General features: G+C 39.6%; 1 protein-coding gene across 1 annotated transcript; it reads right to left on the bottom strand.

Moving 5' to 3' along the window:
- Nucleotides 1-2,189: 2,189 nt before the first annotated feature.
- LOC120768736 (protein toll-like) lies at nt 2,190-4,151 on the bottom strand. The gene has a single exon (XM_040095509.1). The coding sequence runs from the start codon at nt 4,149-4,151 to the stop codon at nt 2,190-2,192; it is 1,962 nt and encodes a 653-aa protein (XP_039951443.1).
- Between the last annotated feature and the right edge of the window lie 12,484 nt (nt 4,152-16,635).

Below are 16,635 nucleotides of genomic sequence, written 5' to 3'. Positions count from 1 at the left end.
TAAATGTATATACGTATATAAAATAAATGTGTACAAAAGAATTAGAGATGTGTTAGTGTATATAAAAGTGAAAAAATAAGTGCAAAATTAATTTTCTATATAGAAAATATGTATTTAAAATATTGATAATTTTCAACTTTAAACGCGAATATCTTGAAAACTTTAAGCCTCCTGCGGATATAACTATATATATTCTTGATCTGGATAATCTCCTCTATTCGACCATATCCATTTTATTCCCGAAATCCTGGAATGGTATATCCATTAAAGCCGATCCCTTTTTACCACCAACGTATGGCAGCCCAAGGCAAGAAGTACTTCCAGGATGCGGTGACAAACGTGCGGAATTATGGATCGCGGCGGTCAATCAGCAAGCGATCGTAACGATGTCACAGCGCGACTTTTCAAACAACAGCTACGATGTTTGATGGACTTTATCTTGAAGCAATATATATGTGGTGCTGTTAGATGCTAGATGTACTCTGTTGAGTGGCAAAAGAGAGGTTTGCCGCACGCACACATTCATTTTTAGATGGTGGCTACAATGGCAGAACATCTACATCTGAAAAACGTCGACCAAAATATCGGAATTACATATATGTGTGATTCATAGTATAATTTCATAACTTTATGGAAAACGGGTATACCTTATTCATTGAAATATCACATAAATTGACCAACGTTAACGGTGTATTCTCGTGGTGTAAAAACCAAGAGTTGTCAGCCCTTAATTCCGACCTCTTTTTATGAATAGTTTCGCGCAAACGACGCACAACACAGTCGGGAGGAATTCAGAGATAATCGGTAATCGAAGAAAACTGTCATGTCATATTTTGGCCTCGATTCACCTTTGCCCCGCCCATTGATTGTCTGTGCTCGGATCATAAGCGTAGATCCAAGACTCATCGCCAGTAATAATATGTTTCGTGACATCCTGGTAATAAGAAAACATTGCTTCACAAACGCTAAAGCGATATTTTTCGAAAAAATTCGTTCTTTCTCTTTTCTTGGGCACAAATGATCTTTCAAAGTGGCTTTCACTGATCATCATTTGATGTTAATGGCTGCCCTGGACGTAGTTCGTCGTCAACGCGTTCTCGACCCTCTTTGAATAATTTGTACGAAACAAGACCAATCGCTCGCGATAAACAATTTTAACCGAAAGCCTTTTTCGACATTCTGATCGTTTCGGCACAGGAAATTTGATTTCACTCACGAAATTGACTGGTACTTCCTTGTTGAATAATTTTACTTATCATAAAAATCGCCGGTTGCACTTTATATACTTGTACTTCAGAAAGACAAGCGTATACTAAACACTAATTACTACTTTGATTAGAAATTTTTTGCAGATGTCACAGAACGTCATACCAACATAGATAAAAAATATTTCTATGAATGGGTTTTTTTCCCACAGTATATCTCACAGTTTGACCGAAATTTTCACCCAAAAGTCAGCCCTACGCACTATAGTCCGTATATTCGGTATGAAGGAGCTTGCAGAGTGATGTTCACATTTTGAAAATGTTAAGACTCAAGACACCACAAAAGCACTATTTGTGCAAAATTTCATCTCAATATTCATTGTCTACGTACAGGAAAGTGAAAGATTTGTATGGCAGTTTTCGGATTACGCACATCTACGAATTCGTCCTTTCGTTTTTACCAAAACTTACGAATATCAACTTATTATGATATATTAAGTTTTGCTTTGGTCAAAGCTTGCACAGACGGACGGACGGATAGACAGTCTGGTTTTCAACTTGTTTCTGCATCCTGATTACTTATATTAGTACCATCTGGTGTATACCCCTATATCCATCTCGATTAATTTTGGGTGATGCAAACAATTAATAGGTAAACAAAAAAAAAAATATATATATATATTTTATTAATATTAATATATATATGTATACATATAGTTATATAATATATTTTTATATACACAGATATCATTGTAATTTTTTTTTGTTATGAGAATACTGCATTAATTAGTAACCTGTTCCAGCTTCCAGGTCAGCCAAAATTCTCTCTCTCTTTCTCTTAGTAGGAATAATTTGAATGACTTTTCGTTTCACAGAAGAAAGTGGATGTTTTATCGAGTATCTATAATTAGTAAATGTAATACATTATATTAGTATTTCTTAATAGATATGTATATAAGTTATGTATCTTACCATCCACCAATTTTAAGCACTCTCGTCACGCAAACGATTCATCTCAACTTGCCCCATAACATACATTCTGCCGTTAACTTCAAGCATATCGGAATTATTCTCTCCACCCAATTTATGGGGCATGGCGTAGTGTAATTTGTTCCAAAATCTGTTATCTTGCCAATCCAAATATGTATTCATGTCCAAATATGCCTTTAATTCTCTATCCAATAACTCACTGTTAGAGATTTCACCATATTTAATCATTATTATGCGCGCACGACCCTCGTTCAACGAGCACTGATGCGCTGTGCGAAACTCCATGCGCGCCCAATCTGACTCGATGAAGTGCTGCGAGAGCACAATGATCGTCCGACGTGACTGCTCCACCGATTCGATGATTTGTTCAGGTATATAAGCGCCAGCCAGCCAATTGCGTTCGTGCGTGCATACACGAAATGGTGGTTCGCACTGTTCGAGCTGCGGCAGTAATGTATGGTTGACGAAGTCTGCATCCTGGTGTGCATATGAAATAAAGGCATCGAATTTTTTATGCTTATCCAGCTCACATTCTTGAATGCAAGATCTCAATATGTTCTTGCCATATAACCAGACTTTCACTTCTAGTTTATATTTATAAAAGAGTGCGATAATGCAAAGTAAGATAATAATGGCTGACGCTACAGAAATAACAATAACATTTACGAGCTGATAATATGCAGCACTAACAGGAGAAGAACACAATTCTCTCAGATTTGCTGTTAGGAGTGTAACGTTCTGCTTATTATAACAAAGTAACGAGTCGGCATCAGGTATGCGCGCCCGATGTGTACGTATGGTGTACAGCAATTGCTTCGTGGTACAGTCGCAAAGCCAAGAGTTTTCACTGAGATAGAGAATTTCTAGTTTTGTACTGTCATTGAGATATGTACGCAAAAATTCATCATCTAAAGATTTTAAGCGATTATTTCGTAGATCCAAAACCGTCAAATTGGGCGGCAGTTGAGTGAGATATATGTTCGTGATTTTATTGTACGACGCGTTGAGTTGCGAAACTTTATCGTACCCAAAGGTGGTGTTTGGCGGCAATACAATGAAATTATTATCGCTAATATCAAGTACCGAACTCTTGAGCCCAACTTGCTCGGGTCGTGGGAGCTGCTCGATATGCTGCGTACCCTTGCATTTGATGTGCAGGAATTCAGATTGTGTGTAACAATTGCATGTGCTAGGGCACATTACCGGTTTCCAAGGACACATTTCATTACGTTCCAGCTGCGCGAGATCTTTTGACGTCTGAACGCACCTCAAACCATTGAACAGCGAACGATAGTTTTCGCTGTAAATCCAAGCAAATTTACAATCGCACTCGACCGGATTGCCAGTCATTTTGATTTCGCGCGAACAGTCGTCAGTTGTACTAAGGAAATTTTGTAAAGCAAACATGTTTTTAATGAAATTGTGCTCTAGGTTTATTTCAAAAGGGCATGTAATTTCCGATGCTACAAGCCAATCCAAAGAGAATTCACGCAAACGATTGCCACTTAAATTGTTTACTGTTAAGTTAAGCTTGCCACCTTCGTAATTCTCTGGTTGCAACCTTGTGATATAATTAAGACCGTCCGCTAAAGCCAAATTGTTGCTCATATACCTGTATCGAAATATTTTCAGTGACGTTGGCGTTGCACTGACGGAAGTCTCAGTGCTCCAAATAGTATGCAATTCGTTCTGACTTAAGTCAAGCCTATGTAGATAATGCAGGGGTTTCAGATTTTCCATAAGATTTGTAGTGTCGTGCAGGAGATTGCCACCCAGATTCAATTGCCATAATAAAGGAGTTTGATCGAAAAGGTGTGTCGTTAGATATGTCAATAAATTGTGACTCAAATCCAGTATTAAAAGTTGATGCTGATATGCAAATAGATTTTCGGGCAATTCCTCGATCTCATTACGGCTTAAATTCAGAGAATTCAATTTCGTTAGCGCTGTAAACATATTTGCTTCCAACCTTCGCATATTATTTCCGGCTAAGTCAAGGTGTCTGAGCGCAGCAATGTTTTTAAAGTGAGTTTGCGTCAAATTTTGCAGCGATAAGTCTTGATCTCTTAGACCTTGTGCGCTAAGTGTAAGCGTTTCCAGTTGGTAATGCATAGAAAATATGTAAGTTGGTAGGCTTATAATATCTGCTGTTGATTTTAAAATTATTTGTAAATGAAACACATTTGGAAGAAAAAAAAAATTTGGCGTTGGTTCTGCAGCAAGGTCAGTGTTATAGACTAGTGTTACTTTGTTCGGCTGCCCTATATTTATTAGAATTTGTTGCACTTTGTCATTCATATAGATTTCGTGCGAAAAATTCTTGCAATCAAGGACTTCGAAATAACGGGTTTTAAGTAAACTTGACTTAAATTTGCGCTCGAGTAGAAAATTGATATTAGTTTTTGTTTCTCCGGTACAATGTACCCACAGTGTCTGATGATCTGATAATATAATGTAAATATGACTAAGCCCGTCGGAATCCTTACAATAAAGTTCGTCATCGCCATTACATTGACAAGTAATCTTCTCATCCCTATAGCAATCGGCAAGCCCAGTGGAGACTGAGCCAGCAGTAGTTTTGATTAACTCCATTTCGGTAACGTGCGCCAACAGAATTTCGTTGTTTATGATCAGTTGACTTAGTATGTAGGCGAATATTATATACATCTTGCTCACTTTTAGTTTATTTAAAATTAATTTAATTTGCTGTTATTGTTTTTATATTTCCTTCACAATAAATGGGGTTTGCAGTCCAACTCACTGCCACTTACTGAAATTCTAAAACTTAATATCGAATTGGTACGCTTTAAGAAACTTACATAAATTGTATTTTAAATCCTTATCAACAAAAATATTTGTAAAAACCACAAATTCGTAGCACTAATTTTTGTGCGATAATTCGTTTGTTGCTCTAGTAATAAAATAAAAACAAACTTTTCCCAAAGAATTTACTCTACCGTAGAGCTGATTAGGTTTATAGCGACGCCTCTAAAAGTCGTAAGCGAAGTGACGTTTGGGATGAATTGGGACTCTTTAAAAATTACCGTGTTAAAGCTACATTACCCTCCAGAAAAATCGCTAAAAATGATGATATAGGTTATATTATTAGAATGATTTTAATATAATACAAATATTTAAGATGTAAAGCGAGAATTTTATAGGTTAACTTGCAAACGTTATTTTGCCATAAATGTTATTTTTAGGGAATATTTAAAACCGCAAACAGATTCCAGTGTGGTGTGGTGAGAGTATATAACTTTCTATATTCTGAGTAATCAGCTCGCCGGAGCACTCAGCGTTTCCTATCGTATTGAGTACTTCTTGCATATTAAATCGGAATGCAGAGGAATCAAACACGAGATTGTTTGAAGCATTCATAGCGGATAAACCTCCCCTCAAAAGTTAAAAGTTATACATTATTTCCAGTGAGCCACAAGAAGCATGAAAAATCAACAACTTTGCCAGCCACAAATGCTAGCGCTGAACGATTATTTTCTCCTTTGCGCCAAGATTTGGCTCAGAACAACGATGCTCTAGAAGAGATTGAACGGCTTAGCACTCCTCAACATAAACTACGACATTGCTGTGGAACCAGAAGAAGTAATAGAAATATTTAGCATAATGAGCAAACACCGTATTAATTTTATGCTGTAAAATAAATGTTGAAATGTATATAAAAAACAACTAAGGAAGAACTAAGTTCGGGTGCAGCCGAACATTTTATACTCCTGCATCTCCATAACATCAAAGTCAGGGAAATACTTTAATGTGTAAAACCTTATATATAGAGTAAAATCATCCAAATGTTCGAAACTCCTGATATTAGTTATATGGGGGTAAGTCAACTTTTCGCTCAAATTTATCTATTTTAGGCACAAAGATGCATTGTTATGAGTAAAGCATGCTAGCTCATTTTCATTGCGATAACATACATATTGGCCGATATATGCGGTACAAAATCACCCGGAAGTTCGAAAATCTTAACTTTAAGTATATGGAGGCTAAGGGAAATATTGGTCCTATTCAGCCCATTTTTGACATACGTACATTACACGTACGGTTACCATATTCCCTGATTTGTCAGGGAATTTACTGATTTTGACCTTCGGTATAAAATTCCTGCGCGAGTTGAACTTCGTTGAGTATTGGAACGCACACTATATGATATCGCCATCATACATACAGGTATACCGTCGCATGGATATGCTCTGCATCATATGTCACACACATGTCTCGACTCGAATTTGCGGAATTTACTTATATAATGAAGATGGAGTCATGTGTAGAAGTTCACGCAAGTGAGGAAAGTTCTCTGATCGCCATTCACTTGGGAGTGGCCAGAAACGATTCTTTTACATATGGCTCAAGCAGCTCACGACTTCCGGTCTTTGACCAAGTATCCTCTGGGTAGCCTACGAACATCCGTTCGAAGGCGAAACATACCCTACATTGGGTTGTGCGCTGGGTTTGGGACCCGCCACGTAAAAAAACACTCTCAATGAAAACTAACAACCAGCCTTGGACGAGAGACCCCCCTTTTGATGACGATCATGGCAATCCAACGCAGGATTACTCTTGCCAACAGGTGCTACTTCGGACTGAGTAGGCAATTGAGAAGTAAAGTCCTCTCTCGACGAACAAAAGCCAAACTCTATAAGTCACTCATTACTCCCGTCCTGCTATATGGTGCAGGGGCTTGAACGATGACAACAAAAGATGAGTCGACGTTGCGACTTTTCGATCGAACTATGAGCTGTACTGGCTAGGTCATGTTGTCCGAATGGACGAAAACACTCCAGCTCTGAAAGTATTCTACGCAGTACGCGCTGGGGGAAGCAGAGGAAGAGGAAGACCTCCACTGTTGGAAGGACCAAGTGGAGAAAGACCTGACTTGGCTTGGAATATCCAACTGGCGCCACGTAGCGAAAAGATGAAACGACTGGCGCGCTATTGTTACGCCAGTAAAGAAGAAGAATTTACTAATTACCGGTGTGTTCACAACATTTATATATCATAAATTGAACCCGAATCCGGAATGGGCTTTATACGCCTAATATTTGGTGGTTTAATTTAAATTTTCAGTTTTTAGACTCGAAAAATGTTCATATTGACAAATTGATCGATCAGTTGGCAAATTTGAACGCGTTCTTGAAATCGAAAAAAGAGGACCGAGAAATATCAGCCGAGTTTTTGCGCAATCTGTTAATGACCAGCTGTGTCAATTCTTCAAAGCTAATAAGAACGCTGAGTCGTTTTCCGAAATCTTGATAATAGTTCAGTATTTGTTGTCTATCTCTGGTCACAACGCAAATTTTGAGAGAATTTTTTCCTTAATCAATACACAGTGGAGTAACGAGCGTAACCGCATCTCAGTTGATACCGTTAAGGATATTGTACTTGTATAACTTTAATGAAATGAATTGTAAGGATATTTACAAGTATTTGCCCAGCGATAAAAATTTATTTTTATTAAAAAAAATTGGAGCGTCCGAAAAATATCTGAAAAAAGATGAATGGCGATTGTAGCAGCTTAGGGATAGTTCTCAAGTAGAGTCGGTATTAAAATTACTGCTATTCAGATAATTTCGAGAATGTTTGCAATAAAATATGATTCGAAAAATGGTATTCTCTTTACATACCCCTAACTAAATCGAAAGAATGATCTAAGAAAAAAAGACAAAAAAAAAACAACGATGGAGTTGGGCGGTTGGGTAAAAGTTGGTGACCAAATTCCATTAATTTGGGGGGGCAGGTGGTGGTTGGGATACATATGCAACGGGACTGATTTTGACTGAGACCGATATGGTACCCCTAATTATAAAAGAACGATAAACTCTTAATTTCAGTTATACAGCTGTTGACAGCTATTTCTTCTTCTTCTTCTTAATTGGCGTAGTCACCGCTTACGCGATTATAGCCGAGTTAACTGCGTCGAATACTTTCCGAGCTGGAGTGTTTTCGTCCATTCGGAAAACATGACCCAGCCAGCGTAGCCGCTGTCTTTTAATTCGCTGAACTATGTCAATTTCGTCGTATACCTCGTACAGCTCATCGTTCCATCGAATGCGATATTCGCCATGGCCAACGCTTAAAGGACCATAAATCTTTCGCAGAACTTTTCTCTCGAAAACTCGCAACGTCAACTCATCAGTTGCTGTCATCGTCCAAGCCTCTGGTCTTTGGTTTCTGGTTTTTGTTCGTCGAGAGATGACTTTGCTTCTCAATTGCCTACTCAGTCCGAAGTAGCACCTGTTGGCAAGAGTTATCCTGCGTTGGATTTCCAGGCTGACATTGTTGGTGGTGTTTACACTGGTTCCTAAATAGACGAAAATATGTACAACTTCAAAGTTATGACTGTCAACAGTGACGTGGGAGCCAAGTCGCGAGTGTTTGTTTGATGACAGGAGATATTTCGTCTTGCCCTCGTTCACTGCTAGACCCATTTGTTTTGCTTCCTTGTCCAGTGTGGAGAAAGCAGAACTAACGGCGCGGATGTTGAGGCCGATGATATCAATATCATCGGCATACGCCAGCAGCTGTACACTCTTATAAAAGATTGTACCTGCTCGATTAAGTTCTGCAGCGCGAATTATTTTCTCCAGCAGCAGGTTGAAGAAGTCGCACGATAGGGAGTCGCCCTGTCTGAAACCTCGTTTGGTATCGAAAGGCTCGGAGAGGTCCTTCCCGATCCTGACGGGGCTTTTGGTGTTGCTCAACGTCAGTTGACAGCTTATTAGAAACCCGAAAAAATGCAACAGAAATAGACCGCAGAATTAATACTATCTCGCGAAAAGACCCAAAAGAGGGTTCCACTGACATTCTACATGAAATTTAAGACGAATATGGAATAGAACAATTGCCCGGCTTTCGGTCGAATCTGGACTTCACGGCAGTTCTGACTAAAATTCGTAGAAACGACGCGTAGACTTTGCAACTCTTATTGGTCTAACAACAATCAGCGGATGTATATCTATAGAAACGATGTAACAAAAATTAGTCGCTTAGGACCTGATGGTCGAAGGTACACATGTTCGCCGTCCAATAATTCAAGAATTTGAACCTCGCTGGGTTTCACTCATAGTTGATCATGGTGGAGGATCAATCATGGTGTGGGGATGTTTTGTCTGAAATTGGTGTTGGACACTCCATATGATTGATGGAATTTTAAACAAGGAACAATATGTACGTCGACACCCTAAAAAATGTCATGCTGCCATGGGCTGAGGAAAATTTGCCTGTTATAAGGAATATAACAATTTAAAGCATACGAAATCGGTCAGTGGAGTCCCGAGATATGGGATTTCACCAAAAAGTAGACGGGGACACGCCTATCGCCCAATTTTTACTCCGGTTTCCAGAAACCCTAGTCATACTATCTCGGCAGCAAATTTTTGGCTGTTTGCCGCATTTAGTTAAAGCGATAAATCTTTTTGTACTTTTGAACAGAACGGTTATATGAAGAATGAACGGGGTTTTCATCCGATTTCGTTCATTTTTACAATATTGGTAGGAGTTCTTAGGACATTCGTTGTAGCTTAAGTAGTTTAGGAGTAATATATGTGGGAGTTAAAGCAGGTTTCAAACATTTGTATGGAGGAGATAGCGATGACCGCATTAGATCATCTCGAATAAAAACTTGTTGGTAGATTTTTAACCTGGAGTGGATTAATACTTCCTGTTTCGCGTACCAAGCGGTGTCAACTGGTCGCATATCTCGCATATATGATCGTAGTTGTTTGACCATTGCAGCTTCGCTGTATGTTGGTTTGCTGTCGATGAAAAATTCTGAAGGTAGTCGCAGGTTCTCGCCATAAACTAGATCTGCTGGTGCTGCATCCAAGTCGTTTTTGTATGTGGATCGTAAGCCCAATAAAATAAGTGGTAAACAAGAAGTCCACTGACTAGTGTTATGGCATAGAAGTGCTGCTTTTACAGTACGATGCCATGTTTCGACGAGACCATTTGCTTGGGAGTGGTAAGGCGTTGTTCGAAAATGATATGTACCCAATAGCTGTAGTAATTGTTGAAACAGGGCGCTCTCGAACTGGTGTTCTAAGTCTGATGTGAGGGTTACAGGTACACCAAACCGTGAAATCCAGCCGTTCAGTAGTGCTTTGGCGACAGTTGGAGCTGTTATATCTGGTATAGGTAACGCTTCTGGCCAGCGTGTGAATCTATCCAGGATAGTGAGACAATAGCGGTTTCCTTCGGATGGTGGAAATGGTCCTACTAGGTCGATAAGGATGTGCGCGAAACGAAGTTTTGGACATTTTTGACGCTGTAACAAACTTCGGTTGTGTCGTATAGTTTTATTCTGCTGACACTGTAAACAGCAGCGAGCAAAATGTCTGTTATCTCGCTGGACACCAGGCCAAACAAATCGCTCAGTTACCAATCGTGTAGTCCCCCTAATACCTGGGTGTGAAAGATTGTGAGTTGACAGTAAAAACGTTTCTCTAAAGTTTTTGGTTATGAACGGTCGAACACGCCCAGTTGAGGTGTCACAGCACAAGCTTCTGGAACTAAAAGGAAGAGCGAAATTTTGTAGGTTTAGAGAGTTTTTTGTTACCATTTGAAAGATTTCGAAGCTCCTCGTTCTTGGACTGGTCCTCAGCTAGGTTATCATAGCGTGACAGCAGGTCTGCTGTAACATTATCTTCGCCGCTTACTTGGCGAATGTTGGTGGTGATCTGAGCTATGAAGTCGAATTGACGTATTTTCCGATTAGAAGCTCGATCTAGTTTTGTTGAAATGCGTATATCAGCGGCTTATGGTCTGTGTAAATATGACAACGGTGAGATTCGACCATGTATTGAAAATGTCATAAGTGCTGTATCTTTTCTCAGCATAAGTAAATCTGCGAGAGAAAAATCCTAATGGTTGTAGACTACCATCCACGAATAGATTTAAGACTGCGCCAGCAGCGAAATCTAATGCATCCACCCATTAAGAAAGTTCCGTGTTGTGCGAAGGGTGAGCGAGTAATGCATAATTGACCAGTTGTTCCCTACATGCAGAAAAACTGTGTGTTGCTTCCGCTGACCAAGTAAGTGGTGTAGTATCGTTCGCCTATTTCCACGAACCATGTCTTAAAAAACGACGGTAGAAATAAGTATCGCTAAAAAACGCTTTAAGTCCTTGACGATAACGTAGAGCCTCAACGCGTTCTGAGTGTTGCCGAGTACCATCTTTAGTGATAGAACGCCCGAGGAATCGTAGTTTCGAGACGCTTAATTCCGATTCTCTAACGTTAATAGTTAGGTTGTTCTCCCTGAGTCGTTGGAAAACTTGGCGCAAGTGGTTTTGATGCTCTTCTTCTGAAATGGATGCAATGCATACATCATCAAGATTAACAAATACGAAGTTTAAACCCCGAAAGACTCGTTAATAAGTCTTTGGAATATCTGTGCTGCATTCAGCAAACCAAACATCATATGCGTAAATTCGTAGAGTCCGAAAGGAGCCGTTATCGCCGTTTTACAAATGTCTTCTTTCTTTATTAACACTTGATGAAAGGCCTTTTTTTAATCGATTTTAAAAAACATGCGTTTTCCGGCCAAGATATTGTAGAAATCGTGCAAAAATGGCAACGGATATCGATCAGGAACTGTTACTGCATTTAGTCCATGATAATCCCCACATGGCCTCCACGTTCCATCAGGCTTACGTATCCTATCTAATGGACTTGCCCAGTTACTACTGGATGGGCGACAAATGACCAGTTTTATCAGCGAATCAAAATCGGATTTTGCGGCGGTTAGTTTCTCGGGTGAAAGGCGTCGTGGTCGTACGAAGACCGGTTGATCGGTGGTAATAATTCGATGTTCTACCGACGATTTTGTTGGTGAATTTAGCGGATGAGAGCGTGTGATATCACTATACTCTGTGAGAATATTTGAATAAGTAGAATTCGCGTTAAAAGATTTTATGCTGAATATGCACGTTTTTTCAATTTCGCAAACCCTTTTTAAATCGGTTTTGCGATCGAGTAGACATCTATTTTTGAGATCGACGAAAAGCTCGAAATAAGACAGCGAGTCCGCGCCAATAATTACTTGGGAAACAACGGCGATAACGAAATTCCACAAAAAATCGCGTCGCAAATTTAGATTCAGTTTCAGAATCGTCTCACCGAATACAGAGATCGGCGATTCATTTGCGGCAAACAATTTCATACCGTTAGGAGAAGTTCGGGCTGTGTTGTTGCATTTTGGTATAACGGAAACGTCCGCACCGGTATCTATTAAAAAATTTAATTTTGCTGACGTATCGTATATGCGCAAAAGGTATGTCTTGAAGATTTTAGATTGTTCGCCTAACTCTAAATCCATAGCAGCCGAGCGGCCCTATAAAGGTTTTTTCAATAAAACATAGTTGCATGTCTCTCGGCATTTAGTTGCTTTCGCACCGAATTTGCTATGGTACCAGTAAATCGGTTTGTCTGATTTACTTAAAGACGCATGAGGTCCACGTGCTCTAGATCGAGACCGCGAACGAAAATTTGACCCTTTGTTACAGAAGAGTTTATGCACTTGCCTAGTTAATTCTGCTATTTCAATTTTCAAGCTTGAAACTTCATTAAGTGCCAGACCCTCTTCCGCGTGGTTGTGTCGCATCCCAATAATTTCGATAATGGAGTCCGCTATCTTTAGTTTTTCCACAGTAGTGACGTTTATAGCAAAATCACTGCTTGTACATACGGAGGAAGTCTGCTTACCCATAAATAACTCACTGAGGCGTCGGTCACCTAGAACCATATCTTTAAGAACACGTTGCAGCCCCGCTGTTGACTGTCCGAAAAATGCTCAATGATCTTGTCCTGAATGTATTTGTATTTAAAATTTCTATGATGCAACGCAGCTCAGCTTGTTAGGCGGTACACATGCAAGAACGATGTCGAATTTCCAATTATCGTTGGAAATTGAAGAAGCTCTAAAACAGAAGTCCAGAGAATAAAAATAAGCTTCGATATTTTCTTTGGTCATTATTGGTAGTGGTAGACGTGGAGTTGAATTTGGAAAATCCCCAATATTGACATCAGAGTACCGGTTGCCAGAAACTACATGGCTATCGTTTAGCGCCATTCCTATGAAATTAATATGTTCAATTTAACTACGGGGTCACCAGATGTGGGAGCAAGTGAAGATGATGATGTGTTATGCTTGATGTCCGAAGAGATGTATTTCTTATTCGCCGTAATGATCTTTCGAGGTTGCCACATATACAATAAACTTTTTAAAAGGCGGGGCCACGCCTACTTTTTTAAATATATTTCCCATAGGTGCCCGTGACTACTGCGATCTCCTGTGCCAAATATAAGTTTTATAGCTTAACTTAGTGCTTAGTTATGGCACTTTATATATTTTCGGTTAATGACGCTTTGTTGGCGTGGTAGTAGACCGATTACGTCCATCAACGAATCACTCATTTTTTTGTACTAAGAAACCTGCATACCAAGTTTCATAAAGTATCTCAATTTTTACTCAAGTTACAGCTTGCACGGACTAACGGACAGGCAGACAGTCAACCGGATTTGAACTTTTCTCGTCATCCTGATCATTTGTATATAGTATATGTATATAACCCTATATCTATCTCGATTAGTTTTAGGTGATACGTACAACCGTTAGGTGAACAAAACTATAATATTTTGTAGTAACTGGTTGCAAGAGTATAAAAATATTCAAAACGAAGAGTTCCTCAAAAACAACAGAAAACAGTGTGCCAGTGAAAATCCGCATAAAAAGCGATAAAGTAGTGGCCAAGCGCAGAGCAAAAAAGCTACAAATTTCCAAAAGAACAGTAGCCGCAAAGGCAAAAGCTAAACAGCAACAACAACATCAAGTTATGTAGTTGTAAGTAAATCCTATGTTTTTTAATTAAATGGGAAAAAATCCCTCTAGTATTAATTATAAAAACTTGCTTCACTGTTAGTATTGCAAAAACAATAATCATGACACTCACAAGTGCCCTTATTTAAGAAAAAAGAAACAATATAAATACTTATATATTAAATATATATAAATAAAAAAGAAAACGAAATTAATTATATTATTATTGTATTAAATATATAAAAAGAGAAATAACGATTTTTTAAAGTAGATAACATAATTCTACAATTCTCAAGAACGGAGTTCAGTAATTTTACCGCAGAAGACATATGTATGTAAGTAGCTCGACTGATAGCGACTCAAACGACAAACATAAGAGCTGAAATAGCTCTGTTAAATAATCACATAACAAACATAACAACTGCTAAGCAGGTGACAAAATACGAAACACAGACAATTAACGACTCAATTATGTGCAATGAAAATTTAGAAATTGTGAAATCTTTACCGAAATTCTCGGGAAGGTCATATATCAGCTGGAGGGAAACTGCGAAAAATTCAATGACTCTCTATAAAGCAGGGAGTAGGAGATATTTTGGAGCCCTAACAATACTGAGAAACAAGATTGTTGGCAATGTTAACGACATTTTCACAAACCATGGTAGAGTTTTAAATTAGAGGCCATATTTTCGAGATTATATTTTGCGTATGCGGATAGAAGGCCAGTACACGTAATTGACCAAGAAATGAGATACTCAGACAAGGATCGCAATATTTAATAGATTATTACAATTATGTCAATAAGAAATTGACATTGTTAATTAATAAAACAACAATGACACACGGAACAAATTCCTAAATAACAAAAGAGTTAAATATTAAAAATAGGGAAACCGCGCTTAGAACATTCATAACTGGTTTAAATTATCCTTTAAACCAAATCATCTTCTTTACTGGCGCAGACACCGCTTACGCGAATATAGCCGAGTTAACAACAGCGCGCCAGTCGTTTCTCCTTTCGCTACGTGGAGTCAATTGGATATTCCAAGCGAAGCCAGGTCCTTCTCCACTTGATCATTCCAATGCTTCCCCCGGCGGGTTCTGCGTCAAATACTTTCAGAGCTGGAGTGTTTTCGTTCATCCGGACAACATGACCTAGCCAGCGTAGCCGCTGTCTTTTAATTCGCTGAACTATGTCAATTTCGTCGTATATCTCGTACAGCTCATCGTTCCATCGAATGCGATATTCGCCGTGGCCAACGCGCAAAGGACCATAAATCTTTCGCAGAACCTTTCTCTCGAAAACTCGTAACTTCAACTCATCGGTTGCTGTCATCGTCCAAGTCTCTGCACCATATAGCAGGACTTATAGAGTTTGGTTTTTGTTCGTCGAGAGAGGACTTTACTTTTCAATTGCCTACTCAGTTCGAAGTAGCACCTGTTAATAGAGCAATCCTGTGTTGGTTTCCAGGCTGACGTTGCTGGTGGTGTTAATACTGGTTCCTAAATAGACGAAATTATCTACAACTTGAAAGTTATGACTGTCAATAGTGACGTGAGAGTAGAGTCGCGAGAGCGACGTCTGTTTGTTTGATGACAGGAGATATTTCGTCTTGCTCTCGTTCACTGCCAGATCCATTTTCTGTGACTCCTTGTCCAGCCTGGAGAAAGCAGAACTTACGGCGCGGGTGTTGAGGCTGATGATATCAATACAAAATTCAGACATCGCGGCATAAAGGCAGCTCCTTCTCGTGCTGTAGAAAGCAGCTTTGAAATCGACGAAGGGGTGGTGTGTGTCGATTCTCCTTTCATGAGTCTTTTCCAAGATTTGGCGCATGGTGAATATCTGGTCGGTTGTTGATTTTCCAGGTCTGAAGCCACACTCATAAGGTCCAATCAGTTTGTTGACAGTGGGCTTTAATCTTTCACACAATACGCTCGATAGAATCTTATTAGCGATGTTGAGGAGGCTTATCCCACGGTAGTTGGCGCAGACTGTGGGGTCTCCTTTTTTATGGATTGGGCAGAGCACCCTTAAATTCCAATCGTTGGGCATGCTTTCGTCCGACCATATTTTGCAAAGAAGCTGATGCATGCTCCTTATCAGTTCTTCGCCGCCGTGTTTGAATAGCTCGGCCGGCAATCCGTCGGCCCCTGCCGCTTTGTTGTTCTTCAGGCGGGCAATTGCTATTCGAACTTCTTCATGGTCGGGCAATTGAACGTCTGCTCCATCGTCATCGATTGGGTAATCGGGTTCGCCTTCTCCTGGCGTTGTGCGTTCACTGCCATTCAGCAGGCTGGAGAAGTGTTCCCTCCATAATTTAACTATGCTCTGGGCATCGGTGACTAGATCACCTTTGGGGGTTCTACGAGAGTTTGTTTCGGTTTTGAACCCTTCTGTAAGCCGCCGCATTTTTTCGTAGAATTTTCCAGGATTACTCCTCTCGGCCAGCTTATCAAGCTCTTCGTACTCACGCATTTCGACCTCTTCTTTCTTCTGTCCGCAAATACGTCTCGCTTCGCTGCGACACGGCACTCCTCGTCGTTCCAGCTGTTCTTTTGCATTCTCCGAAAACCAATGGTTTCGGTTGCAGCTGTACGTAAGGAGT

This window comes from Bactrocera tryoni, chromosome 2, assembly GCF_016617805.1.
Source record: "Bactrocera tryoni isolate S06 chromosome 2, CSIRO_BtryS06_freeze2, whole genome shotgun sequence".
In the NCBI taxonomy this organism is placed as follows: domain Eukaryota; kingdom Metazoa; phylum Arthropoda; class Insecta; order Diptera; family Tephritidae; genus Bactrocera; species Bactrocera tryoni.
Note: the sequence above shows the minus strand (reverse complement) of the source record. Positions and strands in the feature narration are given on the sequence as shown.

Coding starts and splice junctions, on each gene's coding strand:
- LOC120768736 (XM_040095509.1), bottom strand. CDS start 4,151: ATGTTTACAGCGCTAACGAAATTGAATTCTCTGAATTTAAGCCGTAAT.